The sequence below is a fragment of the Haliotis rufescens genome, unplaced genomic scaffold, assembly GCF_023055435.1.
Source record: "Haliotis rufescens isolate VD_foot unplaced genomic scaffold, xgHalRufe1.0.p SCAF_4, whole genome shotgun sequence".
In the NCBI taxonomy this organism is placed as follows: Eukaryota; Metazoa; Mollusca; class Gastropoda; order Lepetellida; family Haliotidae; genus Haliotis; species Haliotis rufescens.
In genome coordinates, this window is record NW_025964112.1 from 41,011,356 (window position 1) to 41,038,698 (window position 27,343).

The window sequence follows — 27,343 nt, forward strand, 5'->3', positions numbered from 1 at the left end:
TTTTCTTTGCGCCCAGTGGAATCTGTTTCGGTAGATCATCGGGGCCAATTATTCCCTGGGACACCAGTACACCAGCCATACGACTGTCGAACACCTGGTGTCATCAGCTGACTTTCAGTGCTCCATGCATACAATTTTCACCACTTCTATACCCAATGTAATGTTTCGACTGATAGTCGAGACTGGTAATTCACTGGCATTGACATCGTATATTTACGTGTACGGCTGTCGAGTAGCATCGTGCTTGCATGTGTGTACGTATGCTGTAATATATCTGTGGTTTGATACAAAAACCCTTCTAAGCGACGCACTACCCATTACCCTATGTGGCAGAAGTCGACCAATCCGCGTCTCCTTTGTCAAAGACATGTTAACCTCACTGCCCTTTTTACTGTAAGTGGGTATGGTTTTACGTCGCTTTTGGTCCCGTAAAGATCCGGGATAGAATAGGTCTTCAGCAACCCATGCTTATCGTAAGAGGCAGTTAACGGGATCGGTTTGTCAGGCTCGCTGACTTGGTTGATGCATGTCATCCAATCCCAAGTGCGTGGGATCCCAAGATCCCAAGATCGTTGCTCATGATGTCAACCATTGGATTGTCTGGTCCAGACTCGATTATTTTACAGACCGCCGTCATATAGCTTGAATATTGCTGTGTGCGGCGTTAAACAACAAACAAACAAACAGACTCGATTATTTAAAGACCGTCGTCATATAGCTGGATTATTGCTGAATGAGGCGTTAAACAACAAACAAAACAAAACAAAACAAACAAACAAACAAACAAGTACCTCATTTTGGGGTCATATCTGATGAACCATTGGCTAGGACCCGGCTCTTTTTGCTAATAAGGACAATCATATGTATTTCAAAAGGACAGCAATAGACATATTTAAGTGAAGGGAGTTAACAAGATATACCCCCGTGCATATGTCTCCCGCATTCAACCATGGCATTACCTAGCACGCAATAACAATTTAATTTATGTATGACGAATATACGTGTTTCTACAGCGAATAGAATTTCGGTATTTTACAAGCATGTTCTACTGCTTCGCTGACTTTATGCTAATATGGCTGTGTGGTCACTGATTGGATGGTGAGATATTCGCGCACAGCTGAGAGACGCAAGGATTGGATGAGACGGGTATTAAGAGGCTCCGACGACGGATGCTAAATCACAGGTAAGCAGCTCATCAACAGCCAGGTAAGTGCAGGTGAAGTTGTATTGAACAGGGGATGAGCTCTGCCCACAGAGAAAGGGTGAAAACCTTTGAATTCTTTCACTTGGGCCAGATAGTCTATAAATCCGTGTTTGTAGAACCTATATGTTAATAATATTTAAGACAGCGATTGTGAAAAAAAATAACCTGAAACACAGTGCAAAGCATGTTTCATTTTCCACTATTTTTTATGTAGTCTTCATCCATAAATTATTTCATTTAGAGCTAAATGATTTTTTTTCACTTCTTCTTAAACATAGTTAAACTAATAGAATAATGTATTGTATCAGTGAAATGACTAGCTTCGACAAAAGATTAAAATCTAAACACTGGGAATGTTTTATAAATATAATAAGACATCTTTGAAACCAGTAACTTGTGATGTTTATCCTTGTTATTGGTCCGTGATGGTCGACAGTAATTCGACAAATATCGGTAAAACTTTTGGAGACAATCTTGTTTTTGATGTTGCTATTACATTATTTTTACTAGACATCTTTGAATTAACAGGCAGTGTCATAATCGTATCAATGAATAATGTTTCCTTTAATCAAATTATCAATTTTTTTATCGTTCTGTTCTCAAATAGAGGATACTAAATATATCCAGAAACTAAGATTTTAATGTTTTTTCCCTTAACAAAGTCTATACGGAAAGGTGAGGTGAAATGGGGTTTAACGTCGCGTCCAAGATTATTGCACTTAAATAGCGACGTGCATGTACGTGTGTGTGTTTGTGTGGCTGCTTGTACTAGTCCGGACTGATGCCGATTTATAGTGCTAGCTCACTGAGATACCATCCCACTCAGTCACAGTATACTGACTCCGAGCCGACCAGTCCTTGTTTTAGCCCCTTAATGCCGAGCGCCAGACAGGGTAACAACAAGTACCATACTTTAACGTCTTTTGGTATGACGCGCCTGGGGGCTTGGGATCGAACCCCGGACCTTCCGCTCTCCGGGCGGACGCTCTACCACTAGACCACGGAGGCGGGCCTATACGGAAAGAAACTGTAACCCTATCAACAACGGGATGCAAAGAGTGCCTGCTCACTGTTGTGGACGAAGACTTTAGAATTGACTTAACTTACATATTTTCAGAGGACATGTCCAAACTTTAATGATCCAAATTCGAGAAAAATTAAGGTGGGTCAAATCGTCACATCGGCAATATTTCAGCCATATCGTGAAAAAGTCGGTATATGAACACACGCGTGTGTAACTGTGTACAAAACATACTATTATTCCGAACAAAAATTCGAATTCCGAACCAATATTCGAAAAATGTACATATTATTTTAAACAGAGTACGAGGATTTTACATTTATAATATAGATCTAAACGCGAAAATTATCAGTAAGGTGACATCAACAATATAATTTATTTATATAAAATATATAACAGAAAACCTGACCGAAAGATGTCTACAAATATGTTTTAAAAACCCGTATTAACTTAATGTCGAGGCCCATTCGTCACCACTCGCCCCTTTCCGTAACCTGCAAGAAGAATAACACTGGTCGAGGCCTTGAAGTCCTTAATTTTACAACAGCCGTTTTCCCCTCAAGGGTTTTATCTTTATTAGGACCGCCTCCGTGGTCTAGTTGATAGGGTTTCTGCACAGAGATCGGAAGGTCGGGCGTTCGATCCCCGGCAGCGTCATACCAAAAGACGTTAAAAGGTGGTACTTGTTGTTACTCTTCGACTGGTCGGCTCGGAGTCAGTATACCGTGTCTGAGTGGGTTATTCATGTTAAACTGCGGTATGGTATCACAGTGGACTGGTACTATTAAACCGGCAATAACCCAGACTAGTACAAGCAGACAAGCACGCCTCATCTTGTCTTCACAGGCACTCATCCCTTGCACAATCGCAATAATGATGCAATAATTTAAATATTATCAGTTCATGAAACTTGGTATCGATTGGTAACGAGGACAGGTATCATTCATTCCACATATGCCTGACATACCAACAAATCTATGACTGGAAGAAAAACACAGTATACGTACTGTACAATTGTCTGCATTCCTGATGCATTGAGGGGCGGTCGGGTAGCCTAGTGGTTAAAGCGTTCGCTCATCACGCCGAAGACCCGGGTTCGATTCCCGACATGGGTATAAAGTGTGAAGCCCATTTCTGGTGTCCCCCGCCATGATATTGCTGGAATATTGCTAAAAGCGGCGTAAAACCATTCTCACTCACCCACTCACTCTAATGCATTGATAATAATTCAAGTGATTATTTTGCAGGTATTTTAAAATTCAAATCAGTATCAAAAGTGCAACGAAAGTCAATTTATGCTGTCAAATATGTAGGTAAATATAAGCGTTAAAAACATTTCTATAAATTTCTAAGAAATCTGAACTAAAAGCTTTTTCCTTTGTACGATTCCGACTATATCATGAACATGTGTTAATGATTCAGTTATCAAATAGTGAGGATACTATTTGTTCGCGAAAAGGTGAGTGTATCCTTCCCCACCGGTAGATCTACATTGAAAACACCGCATGTTTCTCTCCTAATTATGCGTACAATGACCTGTACTTCCCTTTAGGACCCGTGAAGATCCGGGGTAGAACAGGTCTTCAGCAACCCATGCTTGTCGTAAGAGGCGACTCACGGGATCGGGTGGTCAGGCTCGCTGACTTGGTTGATGCATGTCATCGTATCCCAATTGCGTGGATCAATGCTCATGATATCAATCACTGGATAGTCTGGTCCAGACACGATTATTTAGAGACTGCCGCCATAAAGCTGGAATATTGCTGAGTGCGGCGTTAAACAACCAACCAACCAACCAACCAACCAACCAACTTCCCTTTCGTTTGTAACTTATTTAAGTGCTGTAACACCTACAGGTGAATCCGCCCACATTGAGAACACAGTATGTTTATCTCCTTACCACATGTACAATGGCATGTACATACTTAAGATGGAGCTAAATATATGTTTATTGAACGCATGAATATGCCTGATTTCATGTTTGCCTTTGCTATTATAATGTACAGATTAAAATTTAAAATGCAGCAAAGAGGGTTTAGGGTGATCCTGGCACAGTAAGACTGGTTACGCTCATCATCAGCTCAGGGCCCTTGCCCCCTCTACACGCAGCCCATTTATGATTATGATTATGATTATGATTATGCTGAAGCTGATGATGATGATGATGATGATTATTATTATTATTATTATTATTATTAAATCAATCTTCACCTTGATGTTTCACAGTTGACAATCAAGCCCCCTGTTATCATGGCTGCTTCCACCTACATCCTTGGGTTGTACATTCTGTATGGTGAGTGTCTGCCTGGGATTATTATTTTAAATATACTGTATACACTAAAGTAAATGATTTTGCAGTTTACTCCAAACCTAAGATTCATACATGGGGTACAGTTGTGTCTTGCCTTGTGATGACCAAATCATATACGCGTCATACATGGGGCACAAGTTTGTTGTTCTTGTGATGACCAAATCATAAACGCGTCATACATTGGGCACATGTTTGTCATTCTTGTGATGACCAAATCATATACGCGTCATACATGGGGCACAATTTTGTCATTCTTGTGATGACCAAATCATAAACGCGTCATACATGGGGCACAATTTTGTCATTCTTGTGATGACCAAATCATAAACGCGTCATACATTGGGCACAAGTTTGTCGTTCTTGTGATGACCAAATCATATTCTCGTCTGAAAGGGGTACAATTTTGTCGTTCTTGTGAAGACCACATCATATACGCGTCATACATGGGTCACAATTTTGTCGTTCTTGTGAAGACCAAATCATGTGCTCGTCATACAGGGGGCACAACTTTGTCTTTCTTGTGATGACCAAATCGTGTAAGTGTTAAAGACGGACGGTCTCGTGAAATTTTTTGCCCCAAACATACCTTTTTTTTAAAACTAGTTGAAAAAATTTTTTGCCTCAGGTTTTACCCTAAATATGAATGGGCATGTACCACAAATGATATGCAGTACACGACGTTCATGTATATGCGATGGATCATTCTCTGTCTTCACGTGGCACGTTTTGGAGGGTCATTAAGAGTCAATGGTTTGTTTCAGGACTGATTTCCGGTGCATCATCACAGATAATGATCTTACCCGGTAAGAAGACCGGAGCGTTGTGCCATGTGTCATCAAGTTTTGAAGACTATTTTTCAGAACAAGATCAGAGTGGTGGATTTTCGTGTTTCGGATCGGCCACAGAATGGCTATATCAGAAAAAGACTGGCATTCAGAAGTTGACCATTATGATTATATCAAACAATATCTTCTGGGCATTAATACCTTGTTTTATCATAATCCAACGTTGAATGGCGGCTTTAACATTACAGGATACAAATCTTGCCAATCGCAGTTTGAGAGTGTTCTCTGGTGCAAAATATATATTTTTTTGCATTCCGTACAATCCATTAAAGACCCGTGAACATCCGGGTTAGAACGGATGTTAGGCAACCCATGCTTGTCGTAAGAGGCGACTAATGGGATCGGATGGACAGGCTCGCTGACTAGGTTGATGCATGTCATATCATCACAATTACGTAGATCAATGCATGTGACGTCCATCAATGGATTGTCTGGTCGTGATCGCCGTCATATAGATGGAATATTGCTGAATGTGGCGTTAAACAACAAACAAAACAATGAATTAGTGTTGAGGCCTTGCTTCCGTTTTTGTAGACACAAGGCATGGCGACAAAACAGTCAGCCCGGGAATTGCATACGAGACCACAGGTTACGTGGTAGTCACTGTCCGGCTTGATGCTCCGACGGCCTCTGGATTGGGGTTCAAAGTAAGTATCACAGAAGAAAGGCTTTTCTTAGTCACACGTTGATGCAGATAAAGACCACGTTAAACGATGGCGTCGCCACCGTAATATTTCCAATCACATGACCAGACTATCAAGGAATCTCAGTATTTGCGAATTTACAGTCAGATAACCTCAGTATTTGTGAACCTACAGTCAGATAACCTCAGTATTTGTGAACTGATAACCTCAGAATCAGTGAACCTACAATCAGATGCCCTTGAAATTAATGAACCTTTTTATCGTATATCCCCCATAAGGAAGCTAGAGTCTGATAACTTTCGTATCTGCGAACCTATGGTCAGATATCCTGAGAATTAGTCAACCTATTTATTGAACATAACCTGTAAGAAAGTTTCATTCAGATAACCAAAGCATTTGTGAATTTGAAGTCAAACATATTTCGTATAAGTGAACATTTAGTCAGATATTCCCCGTAGTGGGCATTTTGACAAGATTTTCAATATAGAATATCTTCGACACTAGAACTATTTCTGATGAATTGACAAGTTTGTTTTGTGTCATATTGATTTAACAACACTCACGTAAGAATCCATTCACGTACTTCGCTCAGGGAATATACAACAAATGACTCTTTTCTTAAAATCAGTATGGTAGACACTATTTAACTGTTCCTACATCCAAACACTCAGGGCATAACCATAGTGTGATATTATATGTGTTAGAGTGATCGTGGAGTGTTGTGACCAATCAACTTGTGATATCATGGTGAAGTGCCTATTGTGAAAAGGACTCGATAAATGCAATGACAATGTCTGTTTCAGTATAGCACTTTTCCGAATGGTGCAAGCTGGGATGACTTTGAGCGCTTTGAATACATGCCCATCAGTATCCCCGTTGGGGGTGATCACGTCAATTTTACCATCGGCATAACGCAGGACAAGGTGAGTAAGCATCACTCAGAGAAATTAATACTGCAGTGTATCCTTGATCGACATGAATACATAACACTGCTCGCATACTGCAGTGGAAATATTTATTGATCTTGCGGATCGAAGAAACATTTGTTCTCTATCTTTGGCAGAAAAATGAGACGCACGATGTCATCAAACTGAGGTTAACTGACTTCTCCGACTCGTCTGGTGCATTCGAGCATTTCATTCATATCGCAGACAATGACGGTACTTTAATCAATTATTCCATTTGTTTGGTTGTTTGATTGTTGTTGTTTAGCACCACATTCAGCAAAATTCCATCTATATGACGGCGGTAAATAATCGAGTCTGTATCAAACAATCCAGTTATTATTGACATCACCCTGCCCTGCCCTGCCCTGCCCTGCCCTGCCCTGCGAGTGTTATATACAGTCAATACTGTTATATGCAGACGAGTGTTATATTTAGTCAATACTGTTATATTCAGACGAGTGTTATATACCGTCAACACTGTTATATTCAGAAGAGTGTTATATACCGTCAACACTTATATTCAGACGAGTGTTATATGCCGTCAACACTGTTATATACATACGAGTGTTATATTCAGACGAATGTTATATACCGTCAACACCGTTATATACCGACAACGGTTTCTCTACAGACTAAGTGTTGTCTACAGCCTGCATGTTACAAACGTTGTGCATATGTTGTAGATATCACCATATGTACAGGGGAGCGGTCGTTCAGGGAAAATGACGGCCTAGCCAGAGTTCGACTTTCTCGGCCTGAGGAGAAATCTGACGGCATCCTCACGGCGTTTGTCAGCACAAGGACACTTCCTGGCCAGGCTAAAGAGAACGAAGATTTTATACCCATCACAAATGACAGGGTGGTGTTTGCAAAAAATGAAAGGTTCAAGGACATCGAGATCACTTTGATCGATAATTTTGTAAGTTTCATTTTATGTCTAACTGATAACACAAAACCCTTAAGTAGTATGTTTACTGACTAGCTATTGGTTTTGTATCCTCCTCCAATAAATGCATTTTCCATAAGCTCTTTAAATGATATTAAAACAGAATTGTATTATTGATTGAACCTGGGAGACAAATAACATGCATAGAAATATGAATATATATGAATAATGTAACATATATGCAACTGATCATGAGGATGATTTCGATTTCATTTTATAAATATGACTATTAGTATTTAAAACAGCAAATATGTAGATCTTTGAAATTAAGGCATTTAGGAGTGATACACATAAGGAAGTAAATATATGGAAGTCAACTTCTTTATTATGAGGAACACAACGTTTCGGAGTATATGTTTACTCCTTCATCAGGTGAATGAATGTCTTACTTACTTAAATTGGGAATTTAACGTGCGCTTTCCGACATATGCGTATTTCGCGCACGGGCCCGCCAGGCCATTTGGTGTTTGGTCGAAAAGGGTATGTCCGAAATGGTGAGGCAACCTAAGTGGGGCTTTTTAGGGTTGCTTAGTTTATTTGGAGAACAAATTTGGAATTTTGAAATATGCCATGCAAAAGGTGGAGAGGGGGGCAGGGGGGGTGACTAAAGGGAGTTTGTGTGTTTTTTAGGTTTAGAATTTTAGGGTTTATTGGCAGCTTGTTTCTTGTACTTTTACTTTTAAATGCGGCCAAGTGAGCCTGTTTTGATTAGATATATGCTTAGTGCTTTAAAGGTTTGTAAGTCATTTAGGGGGTTTAGTTACCGTTGCTAGCGTAATTTGATTGTTGCAATTTAGTGTGGATTGGAGTGTTGGTGCTGGTAATGTGTGCAAAATAGTATAATGTGTTCAGGCGTTTCTTTTAAGTTGCACTGGGGGAATTTACCGGTTTTGGGGGGTTTTTTTTAATTTGGCGTAGGTGGGAGTTTAACTTAGTGTGGCCTGTTTGTAGGTTAGTTATTATACTGTCTATTTTTGTGGTTTTATTATGGATTTTTTTGTTTTTTGAGTGGCTTTTGTAGCAAGTATTTTAGTTTGCAATCAGATTTCTGATAGTTATTTTGCCAATTTTGGAAGATTTTCTCCTTTATGATACTTTTAATTTTGTTTTTTGATATGGTAGGTTGATGCTTACTTCTTCTAATTTTTGTGCTGATTTGGCTGCTTCAGCACTATGATTAGAAGAAGTAATGAATGTATGAATAAGTAATGAATGGATGCCATGAGGCAGAGAGCATATATATGCACATGTATGGACCACAAAATTAATAGGATAACAAAAAGTGGAAAATAACAAAGGTTAGAAACGAACAAGGAAGCCAGCAGATGATTGGCGCTGATAGGTGATAAGCAATAAACAATGGAAGCAAACAACAGTAATTAGCGCTGATAGTAAGGAAGCCAGTACTTAAGTTATCAAAGAAAAGTAAAAGGCAGTGGACACTGGGCAAACGGGGGACCGGGGGTAATTAGCACTGACAGGTGAAAGAATGGACACAGCAAAGGGCAAATTGAAGCCAGCTAGGTAATTAGCACCGACAAAGATCAAAGCAATAAGTCCCAAGCACAAGGCAGGTTCCCTGGTCACGGTTCATGGCTGGCTCGTGTCTCCTGATGTCAATGGCTTCTTGTAGTTTTCTATGTCGCCAGTTGTTGTTGTTGGTGATAGACAGGACTTTGGTGGCTTCCTACGTGATGTTTCGGTTTTGGTTCTGGTTATGGTTTGGTAAGTCGACATCTTAGGTTGTACCAATTGTTTAACTATCCGCTCCAAATGTCCCTACAGTCTAAGGTTTCCGCTAGGTAAATAGATAAGTAACGAGATACCTTCATTACTTCTGGGTCTTTTATTTGCCGCAATCTTTTAGTCGGACTCAAGGTTCGCCATGGTAAAGTTGATCAATTGTGTTTCTACACCTACCTGTGCTCGTGGATTTCACTGATAAGGGTTCCTCACTAGTCTTGTTGTTGCTGTATTTCTTAAACGCCACACTCAGCAATATTCCAGCTAGATGACTCCGGTCTCTAAATAAGCAAGTCTGGACCAGACAATCCAGTGATTGACACCATGTGTATCGATCTATGCAATTACATCTCCAACAGTAGGCTGACATGTCGTGGAAAGCGGGGCTTACCATCATTTGACAGCGTTGTTCAGATGTGGTTTAAAATTACTGACTCACACCAGATTTTACCCAAGCATCTTTTAGTCATGTGTTGTATTTATTCCTGCTTCAGAAAAGAGAAAACGACTCAGAACTGTTTCAAGTGCTGGTGACCGGCGATGGACTTGTCACCTGCACAACCGATGTGCTCATTTATGACGACGACAGTACGTTCCTTGCTTATCTCGAATTGATTACTGTGTGTCTCGTTATATGTTTAAGAGAACCGTGAAGATACGGGGTAGAATACGTCTTCAGCAACCCATTCTTGTCGTAAAAGGCGACCATTCTTGTCGTAAGAGGCGACTAACGGGATCGGGTGATCAGGCTCGCTGACTTGGTTGATGCATGTCATCGTATCTTAATTGCGTGGATCGATGTTCATGATGTCAATCACTGGATTGTCTGGTCCAGACTTGATTATTTACAGACCGCCGTCACATAGCTGGAATATTGTCGCGTGCGGCGTTAAACCACAAACAAATACATATATATTTAAGTGAGTGAGTGAGTGAACTGGGTTTAATGCCGCTTTTAACAGTATTCCAGTTATATCACGGCGTGTCAGCTTAATGTGGGAGGAAAGCCCGAAGTGATGCATGTCTCAGACGTTTACCAGTGAAACCCACGAGCACGGGTATGGTGCTGACAAACCTATAAACATAATCGTTGCTAACCGGGATTTGAATATAATATTTAAGAGTATATACGTGTACATAAGTGTTTTCATTTAAAGGGGTACTTAACAGTTGAAATACAAGCATTTGAAAAGTATTTGATGCCAAAGATGTGTATAATCATAGAAATCTTTATCTCAATTCATACAATACCATACCCAAACTAAATCACTGCTGCTAGCCCTCCGCTACCCCTGTCCTGCCCTGTCCTATCGTATGCTTCCATACTATATCAAACTAACCTACGCCACCCTACCCCAACCCACTCTTCTCTAACCCTAATCCGAAACCATACCATACCATACCATACCATACCATACCATACCATACCATACCATACCATACCATACCATACCATACCATACCATACCATACCATACCAAACCATACCATAAACCAACCCTACCCTACACAACCCTACGCTATCAGACCCAGACTTTTCCCTACCAACCCTATCCTACCCTACCCTATACAGCCCTGACCTACCCTACACAACCCTACCCTACACTAACCTTTTATTACCCTACCCTTACCTACCCACCTCAATCCCAACCCTATCCTACCCTGACCCATCCTTACCCTACCAACCCTTTCCTATCCTACCCTATAAAACCTATAAAACCCTGACCTACCCACCACAACCCTACCCTACACAACCCTACCCTACACTAACCTTTCATTACCCTACCCTTACCTACCCACCTCAATCCCAAACCTATCCTACCCTGACCCATCCTTACCCTACACAACCCTACCATACACAACCCTACCTTACACTAACCTTTCATTAACCCTACCCTTACCTACCCACCTCAATCCCAACCCTATCCTACCCTGACCCATTCTTACCCTACCTAACCTTTCCCTGCCCCGACTCCAATCCCTACAATACCAATCCACCATTTTAGGAACCACATAGTTCTAAACAAATGCCCTCTCTGTGTTTGGGTGCTGCATACGTTTACATGGATGTATGAATATTTCAGTTCCGGATCCCTTTGACTGTAGAAGAGGTATAAGCCAGCCTTGCAAGTACAGTGGAACGTGTAACGCGACGAACGGGGCATGTGTGTGTCCGTCTGGCTACGTAGGGGCTGACTGCAGCAGGCCCATACGTAAGTCAGATCCTAGTTAGTGACCGCATTTAGTGACCGGGATTAGGCCGCATTTCAGTATTTCACTTACATCACAGCGTTTCAGCTTTATAATGCAGGTGAGCCTGAAGTGACGTTTATCAGTTCTGGTGGAACCTGATTAGATTAACCATTCAACACACAACTATATGCATTTTAAAAAATTGTACTTGTCACTTATACAGGAAAGGTACATACAATTGACAGAAATCATTTCCAAAATAAAAACAAATTGCTGCTAAAAGCCAAGAACATTGTACGATTCCGACTATAAGCACGGATTTGTGAATCACTTTCAAATAGTGATGATACCAGGTGTTTGCGAAAAGGAGAGCGATTTTACGTTGATAACAAGGTGCATTTATCACAAAGAGATGTCAATGGCAGTGGTTTAGAAATACATTCAAGGATACATGTTATAATGCATGTTATTCAAATGTCTTTTCAGCGCGCATTAATGGAATAGGCTGTGACGGACGATGCAGTCCCGGCGGTGTGTGTATGTCTGACAACGTTGGTGGGGGCAAGGAAACTATCACCTGCAACTGCCACCCCGGGTGGACTGGAGCCTACTGCAACGGAACCTCGTGTAAGTACTAACTATATCACACAGCTGCCACCGCGGGTGGACTGGAGCACTACTGCAACGAACACTCGTGTAAGTACTAACTAAATCACACAAAAAGCCACCCCGGGTGGACTGGGTCCTACAGCAACGAACACTCGTGTCAATACTAATTACTAGTATATCACACCAGTCATACAGGACAGCAACAGTGTTGATGACATGCTGCTTAACGACCTGATTGGAGTTCATGTGTTGCAGTCTTCTGTCTAAACTACCACCTGTGTAAGAACAGCTACATCTTCCCGAAGCAAGGGAGTTAACTGACTCTAAAAGTCCGGTTTCCACGAGATATGTCCCTTCTTTGTCCCTTCCTATTGCCCAATCAGATTCCACCTCTCGTATCACTTGCATTTGCTCAAACAGTCAAGGCGATCTGATTGATTATCAAGACAGATATTGAAATAAAACGGGTCTTTCTTCGCGAAGTGCATCAATTCAAATGTGAGCACCTTGATTAAAAACATGAAAAGATTTGCAAAAATATCTGTCGACGCCCAGTTGACGTTACACGTCTTTTGCAAATTCTGCAGTCGACCGAAATCTGCAGGATTGAAACGATGTTGTTTATGAACCGGATGTCTCGTTCGTTACGAGATATTGATTGGACTTTGCATAGACTTGTTAGTCCAGCCAAAATATAACTCCATAATTGCAGCCTAGTTCGGCAAGGGTGGAAACAAGTCAGTTAACTTCCTTTCATCTGCAAGATTGGACAGCTATGACGAGTACGATATACTGAATACCAAGATATAAGATGTTACATTCTTCTATCTAGACTACCACCAGTGTAACCAGAACAGCTTCAGCGTCTGCATCACCCCCTACAGCTTCGCCGACTTTGCCGGAAGCGTCCACGTCCGGGGCAACGCCACTGTCGGCGGCTGCTACCTCCAGCGAGCTCCGTCCCCTGCTAACACGGGTGACAAGATCCCTGACTGGTGCAAAGGCTATGCAGCCACGTTCCCATTCAAGGGAGGGCCCTGTCAGAACTTTGGACCTTCCAATAACGTATGTTCAATCGTTTATAACATAATAGATAGTGCTGTCGATGCGATAATCTGATCCGATTAACTTGGTATCGCGATCCGATAAATATGCAAATGAGATCGCCTTACTTGAACTACTTTAAATAAGATACATATATACATGTGATAACTGCCTGATCAAAAAACTATTGCCTGACGCCCCCATTAAGGTTAAATAGGTTTAGATGCGTGAGGGCTTCTGTTACAAAACGTGGCTTCAGATCATTTGGCTCTATATTATGAATGGAACAGTTCATCCTGGTCCTGTATTCATACGAGATCTCTAAAGTTAGTAAAGGTTGAAAACTTCAATTATTTTGAGTATTTTGCAATAAAGACAGAATACGATAAAGTCATTGTTATCCTTGTGTCTTTCCGTATCGTACATATTATTTATTGGGAATAAAATATATATTTTGATCACAAGGCTCAAAGTTCTTTTGGGACGGTGGGGTATTGCTGGAATATTGCCTCATCGCTTGTGTAACGTTTCACACGTTTTAATACAGTTAATTTATATTTTGACTTCCAAGGGAGGAAACAAGACGTACGTTCTTCAGCTTATCGTGCAGTATACGAATGGCACCCTCAACCGCCTAGACGAGCTCGTCACCTTCACCTGCCAGTTCGACAACTCCTCTTTGCTCGTCTACAGCAATGCAGTGGAGACCAACCCATCCGAGTAGGTTCCCATGCCTGCTGATTCTATATGTACTCAGCCACAAAAGTACCTGTTATTTAAGCATACTCAGATGAGACCAACTGAAAAAAAATATTTTCAAATTTTAAAAATAACTAAGTTGACCATATGACACAAAAAGTCCACGCGCATACATTTAAGCTGGCCGAAGTATGGCCAAATAGTTTTGAGATCCTTAGGGTATTACCCCCGTGACTGCATACTAGAAACTGCTAATTTGACCTATTTCAATGGATTCATCTCGGTACCTCCGACACGACCCTAATTCCAAAACTTTTTCTTGTAACCCTCTGTTGTCCTAAGTGTGTGCGTATTGGGTTCAAAGGGAAAGTCAAGCTCTAATTGCATTGTCCTTTCAAATTGCTGTCCACCTCTAACAGGGGACTAAGGAGAAACATGCACGTCACCATAACGTGTAGATACACAAATTGCGAGCCAATTAAGATATTTGTAAAACATTTATTTAATTAAAAAATCAGTCCATTACGACATCAGTATATTTCGAACCTTCAGATAAAAAGAGTTTTGATATGTGTTCAAAAATGTTTTAATATGATATAACATTGAGGGTGTCAGCACATAGAGAATGTGCAACCAAGCCATCCACTTAAACTACCGTATTCGACGTAATAAGCGCCCACGGCGACATTTGGCTAATATATTGGAACAATCCCAATTAGCACCCCTTCCGATTGATCAATGTACACAAGACTTATTTATTCCTGTATAATAAATTATAATATAATGCATCCATAATTATGGGAAATCAGATTCTGGAAAAATATATCTGTCGTATATAAACATTTCAGGCTGTCATCATAAACCACGAAATTTACGATCTTTCAACTCTGTTGTTTTTCACCAAAATAATATTCTGGTTTTAAGAGCGCCCTGGGCGCTTATTATGTCGAATACGGTAATATGCGTGTCAAAAGAACAGTGTGATGATAATGAATACATGGCTGTTTCCCAGGACGGCTCTGGGGAAACAGGGATCCTCCTTGATTTTCAATCCCGTCACGATGACAGTCACCAGATCGAACGGGGCGGCTATCACATCAGTCCTGCAGCTTGACGAGATCATCCAAGTGTGTATTGCAGTCCCATGTGAGTTGCTTGCTGTAATGGATAAACTATAGACTAACATCTAGTCTCTGAAATGAACATGTCGTACAGAAAAAAAACAGTTGTTCAATTATCTTAATAAAAATATAATAAAAGGGAGCCCAGAGACTATCTTCATTTTCTGATACTGCAGTAATGTAGACTTGCCAAACATTATAGACTTGCATGGGCTGTATTTGATATATATTTGTATCAGGGTCTGTAAGACAGACCAGGATCAACTCCATCAACAGATGGATCATGTAGGAAACACGTTAATATTATTTAAAGCATGTTGCGATAATCAGGTTAATGGGTGGTTAGAGAAGCCGAAAGGCAGATAGATTGATAAAGGATCTTATCATAGATGAAGGCTAGATGGAAGGGTGATAAGATGGGATGATGATGGATTAATGAATCATGTTTGGAAACCAGGATAGATGATTGATGAATAGATAGATGTGTGGATCTCTTTTAGGAAACTGGATATATGATTGGTGAATGGACAGATGTGTGAATCTCCTTTAGGAAACCGGGTAGATCATTGGTGAATAGATAGATGTGTGGATCACCTTTAGGAAACTGGATAGATGATTGATGAATAGATAGATGTGTGGATCTCTTTTAGGAAACTGGAAAGATGATTGATAAATAGATAGATGTGTGGATCTCCTTTGGGAAACCGGATAGATGATTGGTGAATAGATAGATGTGTGGATCACCTTTAGGAATCTGGATAGATGATTGATAAATAGATAGATGTGTGGATCTCCTTTAGGAATCTGGATAGATGATTGGTGAATAGATAGATGTGTGGATCACCTTTAGGAAACTGGATAGATGATTGATGAATAGATAGATGTGTGGATCACCTTTAGGAATCTGGATAGATGATTGATAAATAGATAGATGTGTGGATCTCCTTTGGGAAACCGGATAGATGATTGGTGAATAGATAGATGTGTTGATCTCTTTTAGGAAACTGGAAAGATGATTGATGAATAGATAGATGTGTTGATCTCCTTTAGGAAACCGGGTAGATCAGTGGTGAATAGATAGATGGGTGGATCTCTTTTAGGAAACTGGATAGATGATTGGTGATAAGATAGATGTGTGGATCTCCTTTGGGAAACTGGATAGATGATTGATGAATTGACAGATGTGCACCATTATGAGAAAAGTGGATAAATAATTGATGAATGAATAATGTATTTGTGGGAGATCTTTGGAATAAAAGCGACAAAACCCTTTCGATATTCATAAAAAATCTCAGCCAAAAGCAGAGTCGCTTCTATTATTCCGACTATTTCATAAGCATGTGTTTATGAATCACTACCAAATAGAGATGATAGTCATGAAACCAGGTGTTCGCGAAAAGGTGAGCGATAACTGGATAGATGGTTGATGAATTGATGATGGATTTGTGGATGATGTTTCAAAACTTGATAGATAATTTGTGACTGATCTTGGAAAACTTGATATATATATATGGATGATGGTTGGAAAACTGCGCAGATGGATTTGTGGATAATCATTTGAAATCAGGATAATGGTTGTTGAGTGGGCATATGTGTAGGTGATGGTTGGGAAAATGAGAAGATGATTGGTCGATGGTTGATGATAGATTTGTGGATGATGGTTGGAAAACTGGATAGATGATTGATGTATGGATAGAAATGTGGATGATGGTTGGAAAACTGGATAGATGATTGATGTATGAATAGAAATATGGATTATGGTTGGAAAACTGGATAGATGATTGATGTATGGATAGAAATGTGGATTATGGTTGGAACACTGGATAGATGATTGATGTATTGATAGAAATATGGATTATGGTTGGAAAACTGGATGGATGATTGATGTATGGATAAAATGTGGATTATGGTTGGTAAACTGGATGGATGATTGATGTATGGATAGAAATGTGGATTATGGTTGGAAAACGTGATAGATGATTGATGTATGGATAGAAATGTGGATTATGGTTGGAAAACTGGATGGATGATTGATGTATGGATAGAAATGTGGATTATGGTTGGAAAACTGGATAGATGATTGTTGAAAGGATGATAGGCATGTATCTACTAATTGGATTGAGAAGTGAACCGATTCCGGATAATGGATGGATGGGAGGTGAATATATTATGGCTGATAGATTTTGATGATAAATAAATGGAAAGTTGATGAGTGGATGACTGGTGGAAGATTAATAGTGAGTGAGTGAGCATAGTTTCACGCCGCTCTTAGCAATATTCCAGCAATATCACGACAGGGGACACCTGAAATGGGCTTCACACATTGTACCCATGTCGGGAGTCGAACCTGGAATCGACGTGACGAGCGAAGGCTTCAACCACTGGCTACCCGAGCGCCCCTCGGAAGATAAATAGATGATAACTGGATGTGTAGATAGATTTATGGATTGACAAATGGCTAAATCATTGATAGATAGTTGGCTAGCTAGATATATAGATGATGGATTATCGCTATAATAATTCATGAATATACATATGGATAGGTAAATGGATAAATGATTGGATAGGTTAATGGATAGATGATTGAATAGGTAAATGGATAGGAATTGGATAGGTAAATGGATAGGGATTGAATAGGTAAATGGATAGAGGATTTTATAGGTAAATGGATAGATGATGAATGGCAATAGTTATTGATATGAGATATGACCCTCTAGTTTCTTCTCTCCAGCAAGTGACTGGGGCTGCGTGCTGACTCACCAGATCATGGTCAACAACACGCTGTCAGGCGGGGACGCTGTGTCATGGATGGTGTATGATGAAGGGTAAGAGCAATACGATTGGCCTCATCAAACCAAGCTTATATCAGCTGACTTCAGAGCTACATGGCAATATATCAAGCAATAATTATAAACGCACAGTATTACTCATGCTAAATCCCTTCCTTATTAATCCGTCTGTTGCCGAATGATTTCTTCACTGACACATAAACACATACTAGAACAACACACTATTGCTAAAAGTGAGTTGGTGAGTGAGATTGGTTTATCGCCGGTTTCAAACAGTTATATATAATTAATAATTATTCAGTTATACCAAGGCGTGTCAGCTTGATGTAGGAGGTATCCCGAATGTGATGCCGGTTTCAAACGGAAACCCACGAGCACGGGCATGGTGCTAATAAACCAAGAAACATTAAAAAAAGGCGAATATGCACCATCTGTTGTTTTATCCCCACTAGTTGCCACTAGTAACACAAATATCTTCAACGAGCACCTAAACTCACCTCACTCAAATAATACAGGTATCGTGTCAAATCAAGGACTAGCCATGACTTTCATATGAGTGAGTGAGTGAGTTGGGCTTAACGCCGCTTTTAACAGTATTCCAGTTATATCACGGCGTGTCAGTTTAATGTGGGAGGAAAGCCAGAAGTGATGCTAGTCTCGGACGTTTACCACTTCGGTTAAACCCACGAGCACAAACTTAGAAACACAACTGACACGAACCGGGATTCGAACGCACAATCATAGGTTTCTGGCGTGCCCAAGGGACGCAACTCTGCACAGCGAATCGCAGCTACTTAGACGATTGGGAATAAATAATTAGTCATACTTTTTATGAAAATTGTATGAATGGCGGGCGTTACCGGTAGGGCAGGACATGCTTATCCTCTTCGCGAACACCTGGTGTCATCACGATTTCCAGTGGTCTATTCATGAAATTTCCACAGCTATTTGCCCTTTACGCCAAGTGGAATCTGTTTCGGCAGAAAATCTAGGCTGGTTATTCTCTTGCATTATCAATATATATTTACCTTTGACCACTGTCTAAAAAGCACTGTGTATTCAAAGCTCTACCAATGTTACAGATGTATCGTCCCTCAGTACAGTGGGGTTGTGGTTGAAAAACCAATCTTCCCTGCGACATCGACTAGAGCCTGTTTCAAGCTTCGTATGACGTCAGTTGGCAGTGTAACCACTTCACACATGGGCATCGTCGTTAAAGCGTCCGTATCTAATGGAGCATGTTCCGGTGTGAGTAGAAGATAGTCATCGAGCGATGTTAAAAGGCTTAACGTCATGAAGTGACACGTGGTCTGTAGGCGTCTTTCACCTTTGCTATTTGGAATTAATTTGATTCTGTTCAGAACTGCCCTAAATTCTTTGTTTGTTGAATGTGGTCGATGCAACAATAACTCGTTAATATGTAGAAAGTATCATTATTGCCACAGCCAAGACAAAGTTGATGAATTGTTTGATAGGCATTACTTAGAAGTTGACGGATGACAAGGTAGACACAATTTTATGGATGACAACTTCTTTATGGATGACAACTTCTTTAATACTGTAAAAAGCGACGTTTCGGTATAGACCCTATACCGTTGTCAAGCAATGTATTAGCTCTAGAATTGACACAGTTATCCAAGTAGGATTTATCGTCTAAGGAACCATAACCGAGCTAATGAGCCATTCGCAGTTTCACTGTGCTAGAATTTGTACTTAGACATGCATGGCTTAATCTTTGAGACATAATATAATTACTGGCAGGATCAACCAGACTGCTTGCTTGACAACAGTATAATGATCTATAACGAAATTTCGCTTTTTACAGCATTAAAGAAGTTGTTATCCATAAAATTGTGTCTACCTTGAAAGCTGATAAAGTTCACTACATATGAGTGACCCCGTGGAGATTCCCAGTTAGAATAAGTCCCCACTACCTATGATGGTCGAAGAGGTGACCAAATGGATCGGGTGGTCAGACTCGGTGATTTTGATAGCGTGTCATAAACCCCGACGTCGTGGATCGTTGTTAACAAATCAATCACTTGATGATCTGGTCCAGACTTGATTATTTACAGGCCGCCATCACATAGCTGGAGTATTGCTGAGTGCGGTGTAGGACAACAAACAAACACAACCTATTGGTGTGGTTTAGTGGTAGTTTATTCAGATGTAATATTGGCCATATGCCCAGTTACTCATCATGAAGTTTGTTTGTTGTTTAACGCCGCACTCAGCAGCGTTCCAGCTACATGACGGCGGTCTGTAAATAATTGAGTCTGGACCAGACAATCAACTGATTGTTAACGCTCGAGTGCGGTGTTAGACAACAAATAAACAAACAAAAAACATCGAATAACCATTTATTGTTTGTTTCATTTTAGCCACCATCTGGTGGCAATGTGGGGAATGAATGCACAATGCCTTTTAGAAAGTGGTCTAATGTAACAATGTTATATATGTTATATATTGTTATATTAGTAAATTATAACACAGTAATATAGTAATATTATTTTGGGGGTTGAGTCCCATCCTGAGAGTGTGGCACCTAATCGCCAGCACACTATGTCAGCGATCTAACCCACTCACCCTTCCAGGTTTTAACAAAAATGGAAGTCTAGATCACATACATATGTACTTTGTGTGCCCCTCTGTGTAAACAAGTGCCTCACTCTGGGAGTGTGGTTTCGAATACCCAAAATAGTACTAGAATTTGTGCTTTACACAGAAAGCGTAATTCCCAAAATAACAATGTCGATAATGTTTTCAAGATATTGGGTCATACTTATACAACTGTTAACCGTCACTATAAGAGTGAGACGAGCAGCTTCCTTATCTTGCAGCTATCGTGTTCAACTGGATTTAGTTTGATCAAAGAGGAATTCTCCACTAAGAGAAAACGTCGTGCGGCACAGGACACTCTAGTGGGATACGTCATCGCCTTTGACGGCAACCCCAATCTCCAGGGTACACATCCGGGCTCTCCAAGTCAAGGAAACAGTGGTGACGTTCAGACAGGTGAGAGCAGGTCGCAATACCTGTGTAGGTGCGATGGAGTGAGTGAATGAGTGAGTGTGGTTTTACACCGCTTTTAGCAATATTTCAGCAATATCACGGCGGGGGACACAATAAATGGGCTTCACACATTGTACCCATGTCGGGATTCGAATCTGGGTCTTCAGCGTGACGAGCGAACGCTTTAACCTTTGGCTACCCGACCGAAAGGGGCGATGGAAGTGAGACAGAAGTTGTTGTAGTGATGTGATTGTTTAACTCTAGATGTTGTAGTGTTGTGAATAAGTGAAACAGAAGTGGTTGTAGTGATGTGATTGTTTAACTCTAGAGGTTGTAGTGTTGTGAATATGTGAGACAGAAGTGGTTGTAGTGAAGTGATTGTTTAACTCTAGAGGTTGTAGTGTTGTGAATATGTGAGACAGAAGTTGTTGTAGTGATGTGATTGTTTAACTCTAGAGGTTGTAGTGTTGTGAATAAGAGAAACAGAAGTGGTTGTAGTGATGTGATTGTTTAACTCTAGAGGTTGTAGTGTTGTGAATAAGTGAAACAGAAGTGGTTGTAGTGATGTGATTGTTTAAATACAGAGGTTGTAGTGTTGTGATTGTTTAACTCTAGAGGATGTAGTGTTGTGAATAAGTGAAACAGAAGTGGTTGTAGTGATGTGATTGTTTAACTCTAGAGGTTGTAGTGTTGTGAATAAGTGAAACAGAAGTTGTTGTAGTGATGTGATTGTTTAACTCTAGAGGTTGTAGTGTTGTGAATATGTGAGACAGAAGTGGTTGTAGTGATGTGATTGTTTAACTCTAGAGGTTGTAGTGTTGTGAATATGTGAGACAGAAGTGGTTGTAGTGATGTGATTGTTTAACTCTAGAGGTTGTAGTGTTGTGAATAAGAGAAACAGAAGTGGTTGTAGTGATGTGATTGTTTAACTCTAGAGGTTGTAGTGTTGTGAATAAGTGAAACAAAAGTGGTTGTAGTGATGTGATTGTTTAAATACAGAGGTTGTAGTGTTGTGATTGTTTAACTTAAGAGGTTGTAGTGTTGTGAATAAGTGAGACAGAAGTGGTTGTAGATGTGATTGTTTAAATACAGAGGTTGTAGTGTTGTGATTGTTTAACTTAAGAGGTTGTAGTGTTGTGAATATGTGAAACAGAAGTCGTTGTAGTGAAGTGATTGTTTAACTCTAGAGGTTGTAGTGTTGTGAATAAGTGAGACAGAAGTGGTTGTAGTGATGTGATTGTTTAACTCTAGAGGTTGTAGTGTTGTGAATAAGTGAAACAGTAGTGGTTGTAGTAATGTGATTGTTTAAATACAGAGGTTGTAGTGTTGTGATTGTTTAACTCAAGAGGTTGTAGTGTTTTGAATATGTGAAACTGAAGTCGTTGTAGTGATGTGATTGTTTAACTCTAGAGGTTGTAGTGTTGTGAATAAGTGAAACAGGAGTGGTTGCAGTGTTGTGATTGTTTAACTCTAGAGGTTGTAGTGTTGTGATAGTTTAACACTAGAGGTTGAAGTGTTGTGATAGTTTAACACTATAGGTTGTAGTGTTGCGAATGAATTAAGGCTGAAGTCTGACACTAACACTAGAGGATGTTGTGATAGTGTAACGCTAGAGGTTGTTGTATTTTGATAGTTTAACACTAGAGGTTGTAGTGTTGTGATAGTTTAACACTAGAGGTTGTAGTGTTGTGAATGAATTAAGACTGAAGTCTGACACTAACACTAGAGGTTGTATTTTGATAGTTTAACACTAGAGGTTGTAGTGTTGTGGTAGTTTAACACTAGAGGTTTTAGTGTTGTGATAGCTTAACACTAGAGGTTGTAGTGTTGTGAATGAATTAAGACTGAAGTCTGACACTAACACTAGATGATGTAGTGTTGTGATAGTTTAACACTAGAGGTTTTAGTGTTGTGAAAGCTTAACACTAGAGGTTGTAGTGTCGTGAATGAAGTGAGACTGAAGTCTGACACTAACACTAGAGGATGTAGTGTTGTGATAGTTTAACTCTAGAGGTTGTTGTGTTGTGATAGTTTAACACTAGAGGATGTAGTGGTGTGAATGAAGTGAGACTGAAGTCTGACACTAACACTAGAGGATGTAGTGTTGTGATAGTTTAACTCTAGAGGTTGTTGTGTTGTGATAGTTTAACACTAGAGGATGTAGTGGTGTGAATGAAGTGAGACTGAAGTCTGACACTAACACTAGAGGATGTAGTGTTGTGATAGTTTAACTCTAGAGGTTGTTGTGTTGTGATAGTTTAACACTAGAGGATGTAGTGGTGTGAATGAAGTGAGACATAAGGGATTGTATTGATGTGATAGTTGAACACGAGGAGTTGTATTGATGTTATAGTTGAACACGAGGAGTTGTATTGGTGTGATAGTTGAACACGAGGAGTTGTATTGATGTGATAGTTGAACACGAGGGGTTCTATTGATGTGATAGTTGAACACGAGGGGTTGTAGTGATGTGATAGTTGAATACGAGGGGTTGTATTGATGTGATAGTTGAACACGAGGAGTTGTATTGGTGTTATTGTTGAACACGAGGGGTTGTATTGATGTGATTGTTTAACACGAGGGATTGTATTGATGTGTACTTTTAACACGAGGGATTGTATTGATGTGATAGTTGAACCCGAGGGATTGTATTGATGTAATTGTTGAACACGAGGGATTGTATTGATGTCATTGTTGAACACGAGGGATTGTATTGATATGATAGTTGAACACGAGGGATTGTATTGATGTCATTGTTGAACACGAGGGATTGTATTGATATGATAGTTGAACACGAGGGATTATATTGGTGTGATAGTTGAACACGAGGAGTTGTATTGATGTGATAGTTGAACACGAGGGATTGTATTGATGTGGTTGTTTAACACGAGGGGTTGTATTGGTGTGATAGTTGAACACGAGGAGTTGTATTGGTTTTATTGTTAAACACGAGGAGTTGTATTGATGTGATAGTTGAACACGAGGAGTTGTATTGATGTGATAGTTGAACACTGAGGGTTGTATTGATGTGATATTTGAACACGAGGGGTTGTAGTGATGTGGTTGTTTAACACGAGGGGTTGTAGTGATGTGGTTGTTTAACACGAGGGATTGAATTGATGTGATAGTTGAACACGAGGGATTGTATTGATGTGATAGTTGAACACGAGGGATTGTATTGATGTGGTTGTTTAACACGAGGAGTTGTATTGATGTGATAGTTGAAGACGAGGAGTTGTATTGGTGTTATTGTTAAACACGAGGAGAGGGATTGTATTGATGTGGTTGTTCAACACGAGGGATTGTATTGATGTGATAGTTGAACACGAGGGATTGTATTGATTGGATTGTTGAACACGAGGGATTGTATTGATGTCATAGTTGAACACGAGGGATAATATTGCAGTGATTGTTGAACACGAGGGATTGTATTGATGTGATTGTTGAACACGAGGGATTGTATTGGTGTGATAGTTTAACACGAGGGATTGTATTGGTGTGATTGTTGAACAGGAGGGATTGTATTGGTGTGATTGTTGAAAACGAGGGGTTGTATTGATGTGATAGTTTAACACGAGGAGTTGTATTAATGGGATAGTTTAACACTTGGGGTTGAATTGATGTGAATGAAGTGACACACTAGCGTTAGTACCTCAGTAGATGTGATAGAAGTAGCACAATACCCATTAGTTCGACCATAATGACAATCTTAAATAGCCTGGATAATGGTATGTAATAAACTCATCAAGTTATACCATGATTATTTATGGAAAAGATGATTATGATAAAGAATGCTTTCACTGAGCATATTCGACTTGTATTCAGAGACCGCCGCAACAGCAACTGCAAGCCAGTTCAAGCTCCCGATGTTTGTAGGAATCGGTCTTGGTACCGGTCTCCTGGCCCTACTCTCCGCCGTCCTTGGCTACATCGTCTGCAGACGTCGCAACAACGTCGACAAGGAAGATGACCTGCCTAAGGGACATCCTTCTCCTTACTATAAATAAATAATCAAGTGACACTTGAGCGTGGAACAGAAAAACAAAATCTCCAAAATTTCTATTCACGCAAGTAAAAATGATAACGACGTACTTGGTCATTTTATTCCATTAAACTGCTTTTTATCGACGAAAGCCTTGATTAGATTTAATATAAAAAAGATAAACCAGTGATAACCAATGATTGACGTCTGAATTTAAATTGTGTAAATCTGTTGTTGAGTTTAACCTGAACAAATTCTTATTTACTATCTTAAATAAATTAGTTGTCTCGTGCCGAGGCAAACTTTATCAGAAACACTTCGTCAAACTGAAGTGAGTATTTGTTTCTTCACTCTTCCTCGAAACATCTCTTCTAAATTCGAAAGGAACTCATGCTAAACTTTCAAATAAGAAAATAATGGCGTATAATTGTAAACTTCCTGCAATAAAAAGCTGGTGTATATGCTTGTGTTGGTTGTTTACTGGTTGCTGTGAGGCACACAGCAGGTATTTTTTTTTGTTTATTGAGTGGGAAGCCGTCACCCAACGACCTAAAATAAACCAACTGTAGTTACTGTTGGGTGTTTTGAGTGAGTGAGTGAGTATGGTTTTACGCCATTGTACCCATGCGGGGAATCGAACAGGGGTCTTCGGCGTCAAGAGCGAACGCTTTCACCACCAGGCTACCCCAGCTTCCCATTGAGAGTTTTTTCTTGTGTAGTAGCGTAGGTTCGTGTCATCTCAAAACCATCGCAGAAATTGGACCCGTGAAGATCCGGGGTAGAATAGGTCTTCAGTAACCCATGCTTGTCGTAAAAGGCGACTATACTTATCGTAAGAGGCGACTCACGGGATCGGGTGGTCATGCTCGCTGACTTGGTTGATGAATCGTATCGTATCCCAATTGCGTAGATCGATGCACATGATATCAATAACTGGATTGTCTGGTCAAGACTCAATTCTTTACAGACCGACGTCATATAGCTTGATTATTGCTGAGTGCAGTGTTAAACAACGAACAAAACAAACAAACAAACAAACGAAACGAAAATACTGTGTTCTTCCGAAAATGAACGTCACTTAGTTTTTCTTACTTTGTTGGATTTGTCATTTTCCTAATTGTGCCTGTTTTAGTTTACTACAATAATATCCATTTTAAAGCAGAATCGAATTCCTGCGAGGCAGACACTGTATGTTCTTCATTGTAAATAACCAGGAACCTATTATCCTGGGTTCGATTCCTGATTATGTTCGTGGGTTTCACCAAGTGGTAAACATCTAACACCTGCATCACTTCGGGCTTTCCTCTCACATTAAACGTACACGCCGTGATATAAACAGAATACTGTACAAAGAGACCTTAAACCCAACTCACTCACTCATAGTGAATAAGAAACCTCTCTATACTCATAAAATATATCTGCTGAAAGAAAAACATATTTAAATCAGTCACTGATTTTACTGAAAGATTTCAAATCTCTTTGCCATACTTGAATCTCAACGTAATTGAAAGTACTGTGTAAATTATTGATTTGTAGATTTTAGGACATATATACATAAACACACAAAATACTGACACCTAACCCATCCCCATCCCACCTCATACCCGAATATCAAATAGTCGGTCCCTTGACTATTTCCAAACACTTGTTTAGTGGTAACTATTTTTGATAGAGCATTGTTTAACAATTAGTTGTTTTCGGTATTTCCAGGATTTTTGTTATTTTGGCAGATAAGCTTATCAATGCATGTTCGTATTTCTGCGAGATCTATCTTCACATAATATAAAATACATATTTGATTGGTTCATACTTAAATATCTGAATATGAAAAACAGAATTAGTGACGAATGATGAAACCACCTGTAAGCCACAATAGTTTGTTTTGCTTGTTTGTTGTTTAACGCCGCCCTCAGCAATATTCCAGCTATATGACGACGGTCTGTAAATAATCAAGTCTGGACCAGACAAACCAGTGATTGACATCATGAGCATCCATCCACACAATTGGGATCGATGACATGCATCAACTAAGTCAGCGAGCCTGACCACTACTGAAACTACCTCAGCGCCATCTATGTAGTTGTTGTTTGCGGGGTGTTTTTTTGTTTAATGACGCAATCAGCACTATTCCAGCGTTATGACGGAGGCCTATAATAATAATCGAGTCTGGACCAGACAATCTAGTGATTGATGTTGCGTTTTGTTTTGTCAGTTTGTTGTTTAACGCAGCACT

At 39.9% G+C, this 27,343-nt stretch overlaps 1 protein-coding gene across 1 annotated transcript; it reads left to right on the forward strand.

Moving 5' to 3' along the window:
- The first annotated feature begins 1,162 nt into the window (after nt 1-1,162).
- On the forward strand, nt 1,163-25,571 carry LOC124135967. Its single transcript, XM_046501701.2, has 17 exons — nt 1,163-1,183; nt 4,452-4,518; nt 5,298-5,339; nt 5,916-6,028; nt 6,829-6,948; nt 7,089-7,185; nt 7,656-7,891; nt 10,156-10,249; nt 11,746-11,874; nt 12,341-12,481; nt 13,296-13,528; nt 14,079-14,227; nt 15,219-15,352; nt 18,059-18,152; nt 19,199-19,364; nt 20,957-21,131; nt 24,954-25,571. Exons 2-17 carry the CDS (start codon nt 4,476-4,478, stop codon nt 25,133-25,135), a joined length of 2,148 nt encoding a protein of 715 aa, XP_046357657.1. The 5' UTR covers nt 1,163-1,183; nt 4,452-4,475; the 3' UTR covers nt 25,136-25,571.
- The last annotated feature ends 1,772 nt before the right edge of the window (nt 25,572-27,343 follow it).